This window comes from Mycteria americana, chromosome 6 (genome assembly GCF_035582795.1).
Source record: "Mycteria americana isolate JAX WOST 10 ecotype Jacksonville Zoo and Gardens chromosome 6, USCA_MyAme_1.0, whole genome shotgun sequence".
Classification (NCBI taxonomy): domain Eukaryota; kingdom Metazoa; phylum Chordata; class Aves; order Ciconiiformes; family Ciconiidae; genus Mycteria; species Mycteria americana.
Genome location: NC_134370.1, coordinates 3055251 through 3074950, shown reverse-complemented (window position 1 = coordinate 3074950; position 19700 = coordinate 3055251). Strand labels below are relative to the sequence as shown.

Sequence of the window (19700 nt, the reverse complement as noted above, 5' to 3'; positions counted from 1 at the left end):
TGAGCAATGGAAAATTTTCCCTGGCAGTGGCTGCAGTGGAGATCTGCTTTAGAGGACATCTGCCTCGTCTGTGTGCATTTACTCATATGTTTCAGTTGTCAATTTTTGAGGCAGCACTGATTAAAAAAATATCTCAGGTCTGTCTTTCAGTCTCCGCTTAAAATCCCACTTAATATGTAGATAGTTGTGTTGGCCAAAGCTCTTTCAGCCTCTGAGTCTACAATGGCCTAAGCCATTGTAACTTTCTCTTACAATTTTTGGGCTACATTTATAAAATTACCGATGCAGATATGGAAGAAAATACAGGTAATAAATGCAACTGTTTCAAACCACACCGTGCCTTACACACGGGCTCTGCAGAGGTGAAGCAGTTGGCGTACCACTGCAAGGCTTCGAAAACAGATGTGCCCGGGTACAAGGAAGAGGGGACTGCTTGTGGTTTTTGACCTAATTTCCTTGTGAAATGCTAGGAGGAGAGGTGAAATCTTGATGTGGAGAATTGCATTGGTCATTGCGGGGCTGCTCTGCCTTAACTAAAGAAATGTAGACAGTAGTCTGGCAGGAGGTTGGACTTCTCCTGGGTTGGATTGAGGCTTTCTGTGGTTATCCAGGAATCAGTTTTCCAGAGACACCCCAAAACCATGGTGTGGGGTACATCAGTTCTTCTGAAAGGAGGGGACGGGGGATTTTGTGTTGTGTAATGAACTGAGGAAAATTTTGATTCCCTCATGACTCAAACTTGTTGGTTTTTCCCTCTTGTGTCATGGATCATGACACAGAGCCGATGGTGAGAACTGACACAAAGCCCCTAAATCCTGGAGGATTCCGAGATACTGAGTCTGAAATTTCTAAACTTCAAAAGTGGGCTGAAGTGGCTCCTTTTTGCCTGTGAGGGGCAAAAATAGATATTTTTGTTTCTTTCTTTCTTTGACAGACCTTGGCTTCTATCCAGCGTGCAATACTGCTAAATACCACACAAATTGTTAAGCTGTTTCTGGTGCTGCACGTTCATCCAGACACTCCTTCCAATAGCGATTTTCTGAAACCCCGTCACGTGACGGTTTCTGATTACCATTTTGTCATGCCTGTCACTTTTGTCATTATATACCACTTAAATGTTGAGTTTCATGCATTTTATTGCCTTCCCTTTCTTTGTGCTATTACGCTGACTTGAGATATCTTCTTTCCTTGTATACCTCTAGTGCACCTATGCCTCTAAAGGAAGTTTTTCCGTGCCGTAACGCCCTGTTTGAGCATCCAGAGAGTTTCCAGCTGCTCACGAGATACAAACCAACACTCAAATGGTTTTGCAGGGATCAGTTCTGGACCGTCAGTTTATCCATATGAGCTCTTTTGTATTGCGATATTATATTGCAGGAGTTACATAGTCCTATATAAGTTACTGTAATCTTGTGTTTTCATGGTATTTTATGTCGAGGCTTGTGGCAAGGTCTCTTCAAAAAGTCTTTGCTGAAAGCAAGCAAAAAGAAACAGTTTTGGGGAAGTGTGAATGTAGGAGGTGTTAGGAGAATTACTGCTGCAGTTCTAAAAGGCCGCTGTAGGAATGGTGAAGAACTCGTTAAAGGTGTGTAAATGTAGTTTAAAAAGAAAAAAAAAACCACACTGGCAGCAACAAAAGTTGCCTTCACTTCGGAAGAGCGTACGCTGGTAAGAAGATATACAGAAAGTGGAAATGAAGGAGGCTGAGGAAGGCTGGTGTAACGATGGAGAAACCGGGGTGTCCGGACCCCCAGGGAAGCATCCCGGTGGATGCCCTACGCGTGGGCTGCTGCCTCGGCTGGCTCCGTGGCTGTGGCCGAGGAAAGGTGGGCCTCGCTCTGTATCCTGTGGCACGGGCAAGAAATTCCAGGTGTGAGGGCCTCATCCTTCCCACTTTGCGAGGTCACTACCACCACTGTTACACTAACCTGGATTTATTCGTCTGGTCAGAAAGAGAAACAGGTAGCAGGGTTATATTTCGCTGACTGAAGGCTAAGGCTGAGAATTTTGCTTGCTTAAATAAAACAAGGGTGTTTTTTTTTTTTAATTATTTTAATGTGTTGTATATTGAATTGCTCAATAGAATTAAAAGGTTGCAGAAGCATAATGAAACTGAAATGTAAAGAGTCACATACATAAACCCACTGTTAACAGAAGGGTGAGACTTGCAATTTATAGTAGATAAAATTTTAATTTTTTTTTTAATCTCCATTCTGAGTGTTTGTTAAAAGTCTCATCATTCCTACTCGTTCTTATATATAATATAATATATATAATATTAATAATGTAAGCCATAGAAGGCGCTGCAGTTAGCACCGTCCCCTCCTGCCGTCCCCCTCCGTCATGCCCAGCGTTGCTTTACAGCCTGGTACAGCCAGCAGTGGTGTTCTGGGCTGGTAAACAAGATGTGTTTAAACACGTGTTGTATCTCTGGAGTCAATAAAATCGGTACAAAGGGTGGCATTCTTGGGTGATTTCTGTCTGGCTGAGCTAATGCCCATAAGGATACTGCAGCAAACCTTTCGAATGGGCTGCAAATTTAGTTTAAAACCTTGCACCCATTAAACTTACTCTAACTACAGGTCAATCCTTTGCTTAACCAGTCATTCTCAAAAATATCCTTGACGTTCTCAGCAGCAGTTAGTTTGTTTGTGCCTTTGAAGGAAAAAAAAACCAAAACCAAAATTAAAAAAAAATTGAATTTTCAGTTTCAGCTTTGCACATATTAAATAATTTGTGATGGTTTTAGTAAGCACAAGCAGAATATTGCATAGAACCACAGATTTTTGATACACCAAGTACAGTTTGGCCCGTACTAGATGAGGCAATCCGTGTCTATGAAGTTTCACGTTGGCTGTGTTCAATCCGCAGATTCTACGGAGGAGAACAGTTTACACAAGGACCTATTGACTTCGATGCTGATTCTGCTCCTGGTCTTCATCATTTTCATTCTGTTGGCTGGCTATTTTTTCAGGTAGGTCTGTGGGGAGCTCTGCATGCAGAACTAGCTCAGTCTTGTTTCGATATGATCTAACAAGGAAATGAAACGCGTACTTATGGTGAGGCAGGAGCCTCCATCACAGCGGAGAGGAGGGTGCCGCGGCGGTGGCGGCTCTCGCTGTGAAGATGAACAGAAAGAGTTTCTCCAGAATTACATGGTTGGTAAAGACTGGTTTGGAAAAATGCTTGTTACCTCTCAACGTAGTTCCCCGGATTAACGTGGTGTGTGTAATTCAGGTTCAGAAGACATAGGAAAGCTGTTGTGAACTCCGGGGACAAAAAGATGCCGAATGGGATCTTAGAAGAACAAGGTATGGAGAGATTTGCTTTCCTTCTCACTGTGAATTTTGTTTGCGTATGCACACGCTCATTTGCTAATTAAGAATTCAGTTATGTTTGCTTTTTATTTATAAGTTATAGGATTGTTATTAAAGAGAAACTACTTAAAAAAAAAAAGAGGTCCGTATTTAAGTATGTGTATATATAATTTTAACTTTCAGTTGTTGGTTTTAAATAATTTTCACTTTAAGTTGGGGTACAGCAAATATTTCTTTGTAAATGTTTCTCATGCTCTTTATATATGTTTTATTATGATGCCAGCTGAGAGCCAGGTTTCTGGCACTGTGATCTTTGTATTTAGAGAAAGGATTGCAATGTTTCTTCTTAAAAGGGGGGGAAAAAAGGTCCTTAACTCTTTGTGAAATTACGGGCTGGTTCCTGAATGCAAAGAGAAACAAGCAAGGGGATGAGACAGGGCAGTATTGTAAGCCGGCGGCACTAAAATAAAACACTCTCGGGAGTTGAAAATGGCTCCTAAAATAAAACACTCTCAAGAGCTGAAAATGTTTCCCACTGGCGTTTTCAGCTGTGCGGGGTTTATGTCTGTTAGCGGGGAGCCCTTCGGAGGGTTGGTCTGTGGGGCTCGGCTCAAACCTAGCAGACATGGAGGAGCCGTTCATTTCTTGCCGATAAAGTATTTTAGCCAGAACAAAGAGAAAAACTTAATGATGAAAAGAATTACATCTTTGTGTCGGTTCCACATCGCTACGTATGAACTGAAGAGTGGGTTAAAAAACACGGTGGCAGTCAGAGAGAAAGTCAAACCCCTAAATATACCCATCGGCTTCCTGTTCGGTCGGTGCTTGTGCACTGGAAACCCCGGTGAGCGCGGTTTGGAGATCCCCGCGGTGGCCCGGTGTCGGGTAGTGCCCTGGGCGATGGACGGTTAATGCAGCCACCAGTCAGTTTTAGTTTGCAAGTGGAAATCGCCCCGTCATTGTCAGGGTGTAGGGAAGTGGTCTGCCTTTCTGTTTGCCTTTGGTTGTAAATAAAACTTGTCTTCACAAAGCAGCGGGCTTAATCCCTCTGCTTGTGGCTGGAAAGCTGCCCGGTGGAAAAGGACCTGGGGGTGCTGGTTGACAGCCAGCTGAACGTGAGCCGGCAGTGTGCCCAGGTGGCCAAGAAAGCCAATGGCATCCTGGCTTGTATCAGGAATAGCGTGGCCAGCAGGACTAGGGCAGTGATTGTCCCCTGTACTCGGCACTGGTGAGGCCGCACCTCGAATGCGGTGTTCAGTGTTGGGCCCCCCACTCCAAGAGAGACATTGAGGGGCTGGAGCGTGTCCAGAGAAGGGCAACGGAGCTGGGGAAGGGTCTGGAGCACAAGGCTGATGGGGAGCGGCTGAGGGACCTGGGGTTGTTCAGCCTGGAGAAAAGGAGGCTGAGGGGAGACCTCATCGCTCTCTACAACTGCCTGAAAGGAGGCTGTAGAGAGGTGGGGTCGGTCTCTTCTCCCAGGTAACAAGTGATAGGACGAGAGGAAATGGCCTCAAGTTGTGCCAGGGGAGGTTTAGACTGGATATTGGGAAATTTTGCTTCACAGAAAGGGTCATCAAGCATTGGAACAGGCGGCCCAGGGAAGGGGTGGAGTCCCCATCCCTGGAAGTATTTAAAAGCCCTTTGGATGAGGTGCTGAGGGACATGGTGTAGTGGTGGACTTGGTAGCATTAGGTTTACGGTTGGACTCGATGACCTTAAAGGTCTTTTCCAACCTACACGATTCTGTGATACTTCTTCCAGCCGTCCTGCCAGGCATCCCGTGGGGATGCTCAGTGCAGTTTCCAGGTGGCCAGCTGTGTTCTTGAAGGGCCATGAGGCAGCCAGCAAAGGTGTCCTGGGGCTTTGTTTCCCTGGGCAAGCCGAGGTCTGGGTGGCAAGAAGCACCGGCAGCAATCCCTGTACCAAACCGTGCTGCCGCAGAGCGATTGTGTGCCGGGGCTGGGCTGATGCTGGGGTGATCTGGGACAACTGACAGCAACAGCTCTTCTCGGTGCAGAGTTTCTGTTGTCTGCCAAGTTAAAGTTTTTTGGTTTGTTTTGTTTTGTTCCCCCCCCCTTTACAAGTGAAATAATCTAGCATATCTCTTCAGTGATAGACACTGAAAGCTGTCCCTGCAGTGCCTGCCCTGTGGCAGAGCAGCTCTGGGTTGCTGTGCTCTTCGTCAGCAGAAGGAACCTTCTCCTTTTCTAAATAAAACTTGGTCACATTTTAATCAGAAACCATTAATACAGATTATGACCATTAATTAACCATTGATACAGATTCTAAAACCGTTAACCATTAATACAGATTCTAAATACAGAAACCATTAATTTTATCAATAGTGGTTCTACTTGAATTTATTATGTTCTCAAAGAAGCTACTTGGCCTGTGGTTTTCGTTTGGTTTTGTTTTTTTGGTTTTTTTTGGTTTTTTTTGGTTTTTTTTGGTTTTTTTCATTTAAATCAGCTTTGTCACTGATTGAAGTCTCATGTGAGAAATATGTTTTGGCATCTTCCAGCATAAAATTTAATTTGTAGTTGGAAATAGCTTGTTATCTGTTGCTTTGGATGTGCCTTTAACACGTACTTTCCTTGTACTGACAGAACAGCAACGGGTGATGCTGCTCAGTAGGTCTCCCTCGGGCCCAAAGAAGTATTTCCCTATTCCAGTAGAAAATCTTGAAGAGGAAATACGGATGCGATCAGCAGACGAAGGCAAGCTCTTCCGGGAGGAGTTTAATGTAAGTCCTCACACGTGGAGTGGACGGCTGCATGGCAAAAAGGGGGGGGCAAATCAAAACACCTGCAAACATTAGCGATTCCTTTAAAAATGTTTGGTGCGTGGTGCTGGTGTCTCGGAGCCTTGGCACTTGTTGTGTGAGTGTGCTGGTGCCGTTCGTACGCGCTCTGTCATGTGTGGTGAGCCTTTATCTGGAAAAAATCTGGAACGTTAGCTGCTTTATGATACGGTGATGCCAAATTGGTAATATATAAACTGTTTGACACTTGCTAATATTTAAAGAAGGTCTTTAGTGCTTGCTTGAAAGCTGGAAAATTGGGAAAATTGGATATGAAAAGCTGAGAGGGGAAAACTGAATATGAATCTCTTTAGCACTGGTTTTCTTGGTGGGGATTGAGGGTTTTTTGGGGAGTCTGAGTGTTTCACCTCTATGGGAAGTACTTCGAGGGGAAGACACAGTGTGGCCTTTAATATTGCCATACTGAGGTTTGACTTTTTTTTTTTTTTTTTTTTTTTTTTTGGCAATTTGACCTTTTGCTCTTTGGTATCATCCCATCACTTCCCTATTTGCAGTGCCCTGTGCCCTAGCGAAGTATCTCAACTTGAAGGGTTTTTCTTTAAAGCGTTGCTTTGGTCAGGAAGGAAATTTTATTTTCTGCCCATAACCCGAGCTTCAGTCGCGTGTGGTCGTATAGATGAGTTGTAACCGGAGTCTGTGGCAAGCTGCTGCAGAGCTGGTTTCTATGGAGAAACCCGGTGCGATGAGTCTGCTCTTGCATGTCTGCATTTGGGGGCCTTTTCCATACTTTTATTATTTCTTTTCACTTCCCTTCACAGCAGAAGCAAGTTGCACAGAGCAGTAGCTTAAATGTCAAATACAGAGTTGTCAAAGCCGATGCACGCATTGATTAGACAGTCTGTTAAGTTACCTTCTTAATTGGTAGCATATTTATATCTGCAATTTGTTTGATGATCTATTTAAAACACGTAATTTCTTTGCCTTATCAGAGAGGGAGCATTGTGGAGATATTTATCAAAGTCAACAAAATGTGAAAATTAATTTGACAAGATGTGCGCTTGTGAATTTTGACTCTCCTGATTAATTCGTTCTGCAGTTAGGAGCGAAACAAGCTATCTATTTTTATTTTTAAAACCTGTTTTGCTTGGATCATTTTTTGCACCATGCTGGGAGCGTGTGAGTTTCTGTCTGCGCACAGATGCCGAGTCTGAAAACTGGGGTCCGGTCCCCGTAAGTGAGCAGTCTGAGCAGTGACGGGGGGTGGTGGTACATAAAGTCTGCTTGATGCCTTATGTGGGTTGTTTTTTCCCCTCCGTATCTCCTGTGGCTGCTTGCGTGGTTATATGAGCTGTTTGCTCGAGCCTGAGAGGGGAAGAAAGGGTGAAAGACAGCTGAAAATCAGAGTGATTGATACTGTAGCATAAACCAGGAAAGCTGGCAAATGGAAGTCTGTTATTGCAGCACTGGAAGGAAAGGGGTTGAGAAATCAGGACCCTTGGGCACAAAGACATCTGTGTGACAACCTCACCTTCCGAGCAGCCCCCAGCACTCAGCTCCATCCTCCCACCACGCCTCTACCTGCCCCTCGAAGCTGTAGCTGCCAAATCCTGCAGGTTTTGGATGGGTCCAAAGCCGTCCCCTTTGCACAAGGCGCGGGGCAGGCCAGGCTGCGGGAGCTGCTGAGCCGCGGTGGACCCTGACTGCAGCCCGGGGCTGGGGCTGCTCACAGAATCACAGAATCGTATGGGTTGGAAAAGACCTTTAAGATCATCGAGTCCAACCGTAAACCGAACACTACCAAGAGGATCTCTGCCCGCTGCGGTGTTTGCTTCGCACAGCCTGATATAACATGTCAGGGGTCAGGCATCTCTGGGAGCGCAGGTACAGGGTCTCCATCGCGATTTTGAAACACATTTAGGCTTAAAATGGTGTTTTGGCAGTCCTGTGAGCCAGCGGTGTGGCCGGGCACGGGCACCAGCCAAAGAAGTTAAGTCCCAAGCGATCTTTCTGGCAAAAAGAAAATAAAGCAAGTACTGATAGACAAAGACACGCAGTGGATAGAAAGGATTTTTGAGGACAGTTCTCTTAGATCTATGTGCCTAATGGTGTTCTGCAATACTTTCAATTTTATCCTTATAGCCTCAATTACCCTTAAGAAGTACCTTGCACTTGTTGCACTTGTACACTAACCAAAATAGCAGAGGCTCCTTCTACCCTCAGTTGCTTCATTTTTTTATTATTTGGTTTCTTCATGAGCATAGAGCACTAGGAAGAATGTGTTCTTTCTTCACAGGAAAAAAAGAAAAAAATAAAACCAAACCCATATTCCTTTCTATATGGTCCCTTCAAATAACTCTTAACTCTCTTTATCATCTATAATGCAAGATGAGCTGGATGTTTGAAGTTTATGATGGCTAGCTTATTGCCTTGATTTTCAGATTAATGTCTGAAAACCTTCCTGTAAGAATTTGGTTTTGAAATTTTAATTTTGACTTGATTAAGATGTCCCTGCAGTTCATTCAGTTAAAAAAAAAAAAAAAAAAAGGAGAAAATGTGCCAGTGCTGGGGCAGGTCGAGCCCCTCGGAAGCTTCAGAGAGATTTCAGGATTCCTGCGCAGTGGGAGCAGAGAAGGCTGCGGTGGCAGCAGATGACCCAGTGCCACCAAGACTCATCGGCTCCTCGTGATTCGTGGGGTGATGGAGAGGATGTGATGAAGTACGTCCTCGATGAATCACATCCTCCCCTCTGAAGATGGGTGGGAGCAGCGAAAGAGGCTGTGTCCTTGCACCAGGGTTCAAAACCCGCTCCAAGCAGGCCGGTGTGACAGTAGGAGGTTTCCAGGGAGATGTCAGGGCCTTGCAGGAGTCAGGAGCAGGGAATGGAGAGATTCTTTCGCCAGAGATGATAACTTTTCATGCGTTTTTCACGTGAAGATACAGAACTTCTATGACTGTTTATTGGGAATTTGTTGCCTGACTTTTGAAGTTTGAAGAAATGGTGTTCGAAGTGCTAATTATTTCTTCCTGTGCAAAACATAAATTAAGTTTCTGTGTTTTCTAAATTGTAAATGTATTATAATTAGCAAAACCATGGGCTTCATTCAAATAAGGAATTAAGCAGTTTGCTAAAAGCAGCTTTCTTTTTCAACTCCTTTTTAACTTTCTCTCTCCTTCCTTTTACTTACATTCACAAGTTTAAGTGATTAAAAAAAAAAAACAAAAAAAAAAAAACAAAACCAAACAACAAACAACCAACAAAAACCCCAAACAAACAAAAAACCCCCAAAACAACAAATCACAAATGCACATTGCTGTTTCCTCTGTGGTGGTGGTGAAGTCCTCCCTGCACCTCCCTTTTATCCTGTGTCACCCTGACAACACGGATTGCTGCTTTTAAGGGGAAATTCCAAGCCCTGCTCTCGGCCAGGCAAGCGGGGATAGTTGCTTTAAGCTGTACAGTTGCTTACTGCTTTTTTCCCCTTCCCCTCCATGATTCAGACTGGGTGGTGGGAGGTCGAAGGGCGGGAGAAAGGCGGTTGCGCATTCCCCAACCGCTGGGATTTTACCTCGGTGGGATCCAACACGCCAACACTGGGTTTTAGGAATTCAATACAAGAAACTTGATGAAACTCGCTTCTTGTTTATGCCATTCGCAGTGAGGGGGCAGCTAAAAGCGCAGGGCAGGAGCCTCGAGCCATGTCCCTTGATGAACGGTGCCTTTTCCGACTCTCCCCGTGCCCTGGGCTCTCCGCCGCAGCCTGAGCTCGGTCGCTTGGCCCCGGTGGTGGTATCTCAGCAGCTTCTACGTGGAGGCGGAGGGGCTACACCTCGGGCACCTTCTCGTTTTCATCCTCACCCTCTTCCTCTCTGTTTCTTCTTTTCATTTGATTGCTCTGCAAGAGTGCTTTTTTTTTTTTTTCAAGCTCGACTAATTTCTCTGCAGTCTTAGATCTTGCTGATTACTAGCAGAATTTGACTTGTGCTCGTACAGCCACTTTTGGCATAAAAGAATTGGGATTTATTTTTGCTTCCTCCCTTTCTGCCAGAGTTGGGCCCTCACCTGCGGGTCTCGGCAAGATGTTTGATATTTAATGTTCTTAGCAGTGAGCTATTAACAATCAAACTCTATTTATGTTATTGAACCAACTGTTATTGCTAAAAGTAGCTGTCGGAGCCGAGCTCGAGGGAGCAGCACATCCGCGCGGCTGGGTCATGGTGCTGTGAATCACCGCGGCAGATGGCAGCTTAAAGCAGCGGCTCGGAGTTTAACAATTTTCTAAATAACTGCGATCTCTGGTGGAAAAATTACTTATTTTTCTAAAACTGCTGAACTCGTTTTCTGTAGTGAAATCTGCCAGGACGTGGTTTCCTGTTTTAGAGTAATGAAAGTTATTGCGAAAAAAATGAAATATGTTTAATTCTGTTGGATGCAAGGCAATATGTGTCAATGCAGATTTTCCCTGAGCCATGTGCACTCAAGAGTTAGCTGTTTTCTAACACATGGACTTTTCTATCTTTTTTTTTTTTTAGTCATTAACACCTGGATATGTGCAGGGAACATTTGAAATGGCAAATAAGGAAGAAAACAGGGAGAAAAACAGATATCCTAACATCCTGCCATGTAAGACATTACCTTTTCTTTTAAATCAGACAATTAACTCCAGCACCGAGCATGCTGGTAGTAGCGCTCATTTGCTGAAAATACTCAAGTAATACAATTTCACTGGTCACAAATATTCTTCATACATTGTATGTGCAAAACCTGTCTGTTTTGTGGCGTATCTCTAGTGCTGATCTTCTCCTGTTAGGTTTCTCTGTAGCGGTTATCAGCTGCTGCGCTCTAAAGCCTTAGCTCTCACGGGGTTCTACCAAATTACACTATGTCACGTGGATATTGTAGTCTCTCAGGTTAGTTTTGGGCAATCAAATATGGCAGTTTGGGCTTCCAGTATTGTAGAGCTGCAGTGCCGGTGACCTCCAGGTGTGGGAGCAAGGCAAGACGTTTGTGGAGAAAGTTTCTTAATGAGAACTAGGAGCGGTACGGGAGATGGCTGCTTTGGGAAGTGTATGCTTAGCCTGGCCTCCCGCTTGCAAGGAAGTAACATATTTCAGATTGATTAACATGCAAACGTGCTTGTAATGTGTTTTCTTCCAGATGATCATTCCAGAGTGATTTTGACCCAAATCGATGGAGTCCCACCTTCAGACTACATTAATGCGTCATATATAGATGTAAGTTGACGGTTGTCCACTGGTAACCAAACCTGCAAACTTTGACTGTGAATTAAATAAGTATTTTTCTGCTAGCATATATTGGCATTTCATCTTTTAACTGCTATGATATTTATTTCTCATAGGGTTATAAAGAAAAGAATAAATTTATAGCAGCACAAGGTAATCTATTTTCATTTCTGTATTCTGTACACCTTATGGCTGAGCGTATTTAATTTTAGATGTGTTTTAGAGGTTATTTTCAGCTGCAGATGGTGGCCAAATGTGAGGTGGGATTTAGAGGTTACAGTTTAAATGAAATTGAAGTGAGCCTGAGGTAACCCACTGCCTTTAGACCCGCAGATACTGCTCTGAGCGAAGAGGCTCGCCTTCCCCCTCCACCCCGCTTTGCTTCTCTCCACTTATTTTTCATCGACTTACTGGGGGTTTGAAAAATTAAGTCTCTTGATAACACATTCTGTCTAAGCAATCCTGATACAGCAATTAGCATTTTCACATGAATTCTTACGCTGTATTTGGTCACAAATGTTGTGAACTTTGTCATCACAATCCCAGACACAAAGCAATAGCTGCCCCTGCCCTTCAGAAATCCTCCTGTCCTGCACAGCACGATAAGCAGCTCTCAAGACCAGTTCGTTGTGGTCACAGGTTAATGTTGGACCTCGGCATGGGGCAGAGCTGCAAAGGAGAAATCCTAAACCATGCTCCTGCCATAGCCTGCTTAAAAGAGCATTCATAATATTTCAGTAGAGGAGGTATAGAATCACAGAATGGTTTGGGTTAGAAGGGTCCATTAAAGGTCATCTAGTCCAACCCCCCTGCAAGAGCAGGGACATCTTCCACTAGAGCAGGTTGCTCAGAGCCCCGTCCAACCTGACCTTGAATGTTTCCAGGGATGGGGCCTCCACTACCTCCTCTCTGGGCAACCTGGGCCAGTGCCTCACCACCCTCATTGTAAAAAATGTATTTCTTAAATCCAGTCTAAATCTGCCCTCCCTTAGTTTAAAACCACTGCTTCTTGTCCTGTATCTGCTGGAAATGTAGATTTGAGTGCATATGATTGTGTAAAAGAAAATACGAATTTTTTTTTTTTAAGAAATACATGGTATATTCAAAGCCTGAGCAGTCTGTAGTAAACACAGACCCGGGTGGGCACCCAGCGCACAGGGGCAGGGGGTGTTCGTGTTGGTCACCATCACCCCTCGTGAGCAGAGCTGTGTTCTGTCTGCAGGACCGAAGCAAGAAACAGTTAATGATTTCTGGAGGATGATATGGGAGCAGAAGTCGACCGTTATCGTCATGTTAACCAACCTGAAAGAAAGAAAAGAGGTAAAGAGCTTTCAGTTTGCTCTGGGATGTCTCTACGAGAGCGTGCTCCAAAAGCAGTCGTGGCTGCTCAGCGTCTGGTCAGTCACATTTCTGACCACTTCCTTCTCCGGTCCCTGTTAGCACATCTGAGTTTCTGCTCATAAATGTAGTTGTCATTTCCAAACTACAAATTTATATATGTAGATCTCAAGGAAAAAATTCTGATAGCTAATTTTGTCCTGCGTAGCCCATAACCAAAGGCAAATTCTCATGCCTGTGTTTTTATCGCGGCATAAGGCTGCATTTGGGGGTGGGTTTGGTTAGAAACGAAGATAAAGATTTTATTCATTTTTCTGAGAGTTAGGTTTCAAAATTCTTTCTGGCACACGCACATAAAAATTAAAGAACAACGCTTTTTTTCTTGTGAGAGTGATGCTGTTCCTTCCTGTCCCCCCATTCCTCCTCGTACGTGTCTCGCTCCTCCGGTTGTGAGGCTTTCTGTGTGTACTGGCTGAATGCTGAGACGCACACGAGAAGCACGAAACGTTTAACTTGATTCCTGCTTCACAGACTTGAGAAGCTAAGTTAAAATACTAAGGAAATGTATCATGAGAAACATAAAAGATGCTTTTTAATTACTGACTTTTCCCCTAGGGGACAGTTTGCCACACTGAGCACGCTACATCCTTATTTGAAATATATAAAGTCCTCAAAAACATGTGCCCAAGAAATAAACCTTGTTTCCCTAGTGACTACACCTAAAGCTGAAAAATAAGAGTCAAGACATTAGTCAGGCACCCCCTAACAAAAAAACCAAACCAAAATGAAAGCTGTTTAGGTCTGGCTAGGTTAAAAAACAACTTCAAAGCTATTGTCACCTTCTCTGCATAAATTTAAGCGTCAATAGCACTAGCAAAGTGCAAAAGCTGTATTGTGCCAGATGAGAAACTCTGCATACTCATATGCATGTTTTCAAATAACTTCATTGTTTTATGAGTGACCCACAATAAAAGCAGACTCGGTGTTATAAAAATCCCTATATGTTTGTACAGGAAAAATGTTACCAGTATTGGCCTGACCAAGGGTGCTGGACTTACGGAAATATCCGCGTGTCAGTGGAAGATTGCATAGTTCTGGTGGACTACACCATCCGCAAGTTCTGCGTTCAGTCGGTAAGTAACAATAATGCTCTTGCCGGGTCTTCGTTCCAATTTTTAAAGCAAATTGTTACAATGTCGAACATTTGCTTAAAAGAAATTCAGGAAATTAGTTAAACATATTTGTGAATCGAGAAGGGTGTGGCACCTCTCCTAGGCAGGCAAGCAAGCTCTGCAGGGCGGCACACGCAGCGTCCGCTACTGTTTAATAGGTTGCAAGAGGTTCTGCTTGGTTTCTTCTTGTCTGTAGCCAAGGGCCACAGAAAGTCACTCCTTGTGAGGGAGCACAGGCGCAGAGTCTTGACCTTTTTGGGGACGAATTGCATAAATAAATAAAGGAGTGAATTTGGATATGTTTGGGTATTTGGAGTAGTCTGTGGATACTAGTTGGCCAATGTCAGCCAGCATTACAGCTTGATTTCTGTTGTATCCTTGGTCTCCGGCACACGTTAAAGCTTTAGATCACAAGAGAGATGGTGGGGATGACTTTGCTCTTGTCCACGCTGTGTAGCCTTGTACGGGAGCGAATTGCTAGAGATCCTCACCCCCTAAAGGGAGGGCTGCTGTGTTCGTAATGCAGTGACCGTCTAATTCAGATTGAAGACTGAAGACACTGTGGGCTGGTGAGAGGTGATAAACCACGTATAGCTGCGTAGAACTACATGGAGAGCTGAGAACACCTCAAAATATGGGTGGATTCATTCGGCATTAGTTAGATTCTGAACTGTGAAGCAGTCTGTGCTGATTGAGCATGCAGATTGCTTTGGTATGACCAGTGATGGCTGATAAGGCATCGCTGATAAAAATGCCCAGAGAAGCTCTGCTCAGAAGACAGAGTGGGAGGGAAGTAACGGTACAGAGATGTACTGGGGAGAAGCTGAAGGGCTGGAAGGTTTAGGAGTGGACCCGGTTGCCTTTCACTTGTTGATCACTGCTGAGTATGTGTTAGGAGGGCTTGGTTATCCATTGATGGAGACCAGGTAACCTTACAAAACCAATTGGCTGTCTCCAGCTTGAAAGAAATGGCCTTGACCCTGGCTAACAGGCTGAACGCTGGTGAGACAGCTCTGCGTTGGTGAGACAGCCTTAAGGATAGGTTGTGGTGAGTGAATGCAGGTGAAATGATGCTGAGCGCGGCTGTCGTTGTTTCTGTAGTACCTTCTCTTTTATTCTTGACGAGTAGGTCAGATCATGGAACCGTCGGGGTTGGCCATTAGAGGTGCAGCTCTTCCTTCGTTATTCATATGTGATACGGCAAAAGCTGGCATTTGGCATCTCGTAGCGATGCAGATCCTGAATGTTTAGGCTGAATTTTATGAGTTTCATCTGAGGCTGCTAAAAGGAGTGTGAAGATTTTATAAGTGAAAAAGGACTTAGGATTTGATCCATTATTAACATAAATTGTGAGTCTTACTCTTTGCAATCCTATCCTGGGATTATTCCAGTTTTCACTGGAAAGATGCATTTTAATAACGTGGTAATTTTACTCTGTGTTTGTATTTTTATGTACACTGTAAACTTCTAATCCCTGAGTCAGACTTTAAGTGTTGCAGGAATTAAAGTCATAAATAACCAGAGCAGTTTGTTTATAAATCTTTGCATGAAAAATAAAATGTCAGACTCGGAGTCTGTGTGTTCCCTGCAGCTTCATGACGGCTGTAAAGCTCCGAGGCTCGTTACGCAGCTTCATTTTACCAGCTGGCCTGATTTCGGGGTGCCTTTCACACCTATCGGGATGCTGAAATTCCTGAAAAAAGTCAAAACGTTGAATCCTGCCCATGCTGGACCAATCGTGGTTCACTGTAGGTATGTATGTGCTCTTCAAGCCGTTCTCTTAGCTTGGCCTGGAGTTAGTGTAGAATATCAAGGCTCAATTTTAATCTTCTGTTCATAGGCTACAGAATTTGTGTGTGTATGTATATATATATATTTACTTACATATTGATATTTATATATGTAAATGGCAATAATATGCTGAGCTTTTTGAGAGCCCAGGGTAAGAACAGTTTCAAAAGATCTGTCTTTGCTGTCACTTTAAGACTCAACCAGAAGCTGTTGTTTTGGTGGTGGTTTTTTTTTTTTTAATCCATGAGTGATACCCAGTGTTTGGTATAAATGTGTTCTTTGTCAGAAAAACAGACTTGTAAGACAAATCTGCGACCTTTGCCACTAAATGCTCCTCTGAGAATTCATCCCCCACTTCTCCCACAATAAAATTGCAGTTTGCTATGGCAGTTATCTATTAAATGCTTAGAAAGTTTTGAATAAAGACTTGCATTTAAGAGATTTAAATGCTGCAATTTAAAAAATGTACTACATACCAATACAGAACATATTCCCACTCATTCGGTCACACGCACATGAACTTCCTGCTATTAAAGGCTTGTGCTAAACTGTTTGAAATCTTATGTTAATGAAACCACAAACAAACTCCAAATCAGTTTTAAAAGAATGATTGCAATCTCTATAGCAACTGTATGCTCAGAACTGAGCGAGAAGCGTCTTTTCAGGAGCAATTATCACAGCGAGGTTAGAATAAAAAGAAAAGCATAGCAGCTTTGTCTTTCTGGGTTTTGTTTTTAAGGACATGCCTGTAGATTCATATTTTTTGCTTATGTTTCTCTTGCTTGTGTCAGACAACTAGAAATATTCTCCAAGAGTCCTTGAAGTGTGTACTATTGAAAAAGAGCGTGTTTGTCCTGACCAAGCCAGACTTTTTGTTTCTTCATTTCCATCCAGACCTTGCCTTGCTAGGATTCATCTTCTCTCCCAGGTGTCATACGTAAGAGGCTTAAAGAAAAGCATTAAACGGAAAAAGATTATTTTAGTAGTCTCACATAGTCTTTCCTTTGAGAAACCCACAATATTTTTATAGCCTTTTGCCATGATGTTCTGTGGAGACTCATATTGGGTTTGAGCTTTATTTTGTACCAGCAAGAAATTCTGTACTTAGTTTAATCAGCAGAATTAGAGAGAAAATAAAGGAAAATATAAGATATCCTAATAAAAATCTGCAGAGATTTAAATATAATGGTCCAACAGAACGCAGTAACACCGTTACGTGTCAGTGCTGGGGGCTAGAGCAGTACTTCAGCCTGCTTTAGGAATAAAGAATGAGAGAGGTGACACTTAATTTCCGTTACGGTTCAGGATATGACACTATTGAATTGTTGAAGAAAGGAAAGGGAAACCCATCAGTAGTGAGTAACTGTCCATTTTTAGTGAGCTTTTATAAAAATATCACATAGTCATTCCAAGCAAAAACTGTGCAATTGGAATCTTTTGGAAGTTAATAAAAGGCTAATTTAGCATTTGGAAGTAAAGAATTGCAGATAAGGGGGGGGGGGGGGATTTCTGCCAATTTTTTTTTTTTCCAGAAGTTTTCAGAAATATATTTTTTTCAGTGAGCAGAGAGCTGCACTGGGGAATAGCTGAGTAAGGCATACCCTACAGGAGGTTAAGGATGGATAAAATCAGGGAACTTCCAAGGCAAATGTCAAGGTTGGTGAAATTACCAGCTTTAGCAGGAACATGCAAGGACTGAATTAAGCTGATCTGAAGTAAGGTAACCGTGGGGCAGAGGCATGGGGAGGGAACAAGGATGTGTGAAAGGGATTGTATCTGCAAAGGGAAGAGAAGTGAGGAAGCTGAACGCGGGGCTCGATGGGTAAAAGCTCACAGGACTGAGCAATGAAGGACAAGTGTGAACTGACGATGAGCAGCCCACGCTCAGAGGTGGTTTCCAGGCCATGTCAGGAAGAGGAAAATCTCTGTAAATTGCGAGTCAAGGCAGTAGGACTCGAGGCGGGCTCGTTCGCAGCAGCAGAGGTCAAACATGATTGAAAGGAAGCGAGAGGGAAGGGAGCCTTGGCCACCATGGGGTGGAAGCTGCGGTGGCCGTGGGCAGTGGTCGCAGAGGGGCCAAGGGGGACCGGCGGGTGGGAGCGCTGGACCGGGGCGAGGAGAGAGGGGAGCCCGCCAAACCGATGATTAAACGCAAAGGGATTTGGAGGCAGAAGGTTACAGTGGGCTTGTTCACTGTGAAGGAGGTGCGTGAAATTTTGGTGGAGGGCCCTGGCACTCCACGCCTCTGCTCAGCTCGGCCGTCCCTCTGGGCCTCTGGAGTAGGAGGGCTCGGGGGCTTTGGTTTCACGTGGCATTTGCCGTTAAAAGTATGTGTGTGTACATATGAACCAAGTCGTATTATGCATGCGGTATTTTTTTTTTTTTTCTGGTGTTATTTAAAGCCTAATGTTTCCTGGCTGAAAATTGATCTGTATCTTTGGACACGCTGGGACGGGGGAAGAGATTTTTGTCGTGTTTCAGAAGGTGTTTGTGGACACTACAGCAGTTGCTGTACAAAGTTAAGCTAACGGAAGGTTACAGGAGAGCTATTAATGCCTAGCACAGGATGCCATGCCCTTTTCCTCTGAAAGGAAGAGCTGAAAGTCGCTGGAGTAGTGTCATTTCTAATGCTCGTGCTCCCTCTCGTGGCTATTGAATGATATAGGGGAAAAAAATAATTTGGGATGACAGTTAGGAAGTGTAGAACTCGTAACAAGCAACTGTTATCTAATTGGCATGCGAAAGGAGCAAAACCGTGCAGAAAGGAGCAAAAATTAAGGAAAAAACAGTTTAAAATTTCATCTTGGACTGAATTATTGTACCTGGTCAAGCAGAATTTTTTTCCAAAGGTCTTTTGTAGTATAATTTTGATCTCATCACTTCAGAGCTGTTAAGAGGTGACTTTTTATGTTAAAAAATTAGACCCCTTTCTGGTGCTGTCATTGCTAAAATAAAAAATTAAATTCCGTTTTTCACAGTGAGTATTTCAGTCCAGTATAAACAGCATAAGTTCTACCTGTGTCATTGCTGCAGCAATTCCTGCAGTCTTTGTAATTCAGTTGAGCTTTTGTTTTTGTTTCCTTTTCCAGCGCTGGTGTGGGTCGCACAGGCACGTTTATCGTTATAGATGCCATAATAGACATGATGCACGCTGAACAGAAAGTTGATGTTTTTGAGTTTGTTTCAAGAATCCGTAATCAGCGCCCGCAGATGGTTCAGACTGACGTAAGTGGACTTTAATCGGTTGAAAATACAACTTTTCGCGGTCAAAGAAGAGTATGCTTCTGTATTTCCACTCTGATATGCATCCCGCTGTGTCCTGTTCTGTTGCACACCTGGATGGTTGGAAAATGAACAAAGCCCAGTAGAAGGATGGGGTTGGGGAAGACGATAAAGGCACGTTAGGGCTGTGAAGACCACCGTAAGGCACATTACCTTAGGTGTCATGTCCAGGTTTCCCCATGCACACGAGAGGGGAATTTTAGAGAATGTGGGCAATGTAACAGGAAAACTCTGTTTTAGCTTAAGGTATATTTTGATAATTAGTAGATTGTAGACCAAATGAGATAGATGAAAGTGCCAGAATTCATAGTTTTACTTCCTTCCTTTGCAGTATGCTTATCTGCCTCTTTGTTCGTTCCAGATGCAATACTCCTTCATTTATCAAGCCTTACTTGAATACTACCTCTACGGTGACACGGAGCTAGATGTGTCATCCTTAGAAAAACATCTACAAACGTCACACAACGCGGCGCCAAACCTTGTCAAAATAGGGCTAGAAGAAGAATTTAAAGTAAGTATGAAAGTCCTTTGCCATAGGATTTCTAAGTGTGGAAACATTTAAGCCAAAAAGATACTTCAAAAGCAGAAAAAGCATAACCTTTAAAGAAAAGGTCCATCAAAACGGAACAACTTGTTTCATTTTGTACTTGCTGTGAATGGGTCCTGCGGAGTGGGTGAATGGGGCCTTGCTTAACATCCTGTTCTGCAAATGCTCATTCAAAGCTACGTCGTTTTACAGACCTTTTCCTATATGCTTTCTGGTTGTTTATAAAAGAAAAATGGAATTATTCTTTCCGT

At 43.5% G+C, this 19700-nt stretch overlaps 1 protein-coding gene across 4 annotated transcripts in view; it reads left to right on the top strand.

The window, feature by feature from the left end:
• PTPRE (protein tyrosine phosphatase receptor type E) overlaps window positions 1-19700 on the top strand; it is a 112136-nt gene that overhangs the window by 75564 nt on the left and 16872 nt on the right. The window contains exons 3-13 of one of the 4 annotated variants that reach the window (XM_075504342.1): window positions 2872-2974; window positions 3238-3311; window positions 5924-6060; window positions 10609-10699; window positions 11234-11310; window positions 11436-11472; window positions 12542-12639; window positions 13671-13790; window positions 15421-15581; window positions 18710-18845; window positions 19264-19413. In XM_075504342.1, the coding sequence (XP_075360457.1) occupies window positions 2872-2974; window positions 3238-3311; window positions 5924-6060; window positions 10609-10699; window positions 11234-11310; window positions 11436-11472; window positions 12542-12639; window positions 13671-13790; window positions 15421-15581; window positions 18710-18845; window positions 19264-19413 (1184 nt within the window). Of the gene's footprint in view, window positions 1-2871; window positions 2975-3237; window positions 3312-5923; window positions 6061-9638; window positions 9734-10129; window positions 10145-10608; window positions 10700-11233; window positions 11311-11435; window positions 11473-12541; window positions 12640-13670; window positions 13791-15420; window positions 15582-18709; window positions 18846-19263; window positions 19414-19700 lie in introns of those variants that run through there. The other 3 variants (XM_075504343.1, XM_075504344.1, XM_075504345.1) reach the window with 3 other exon arrangements.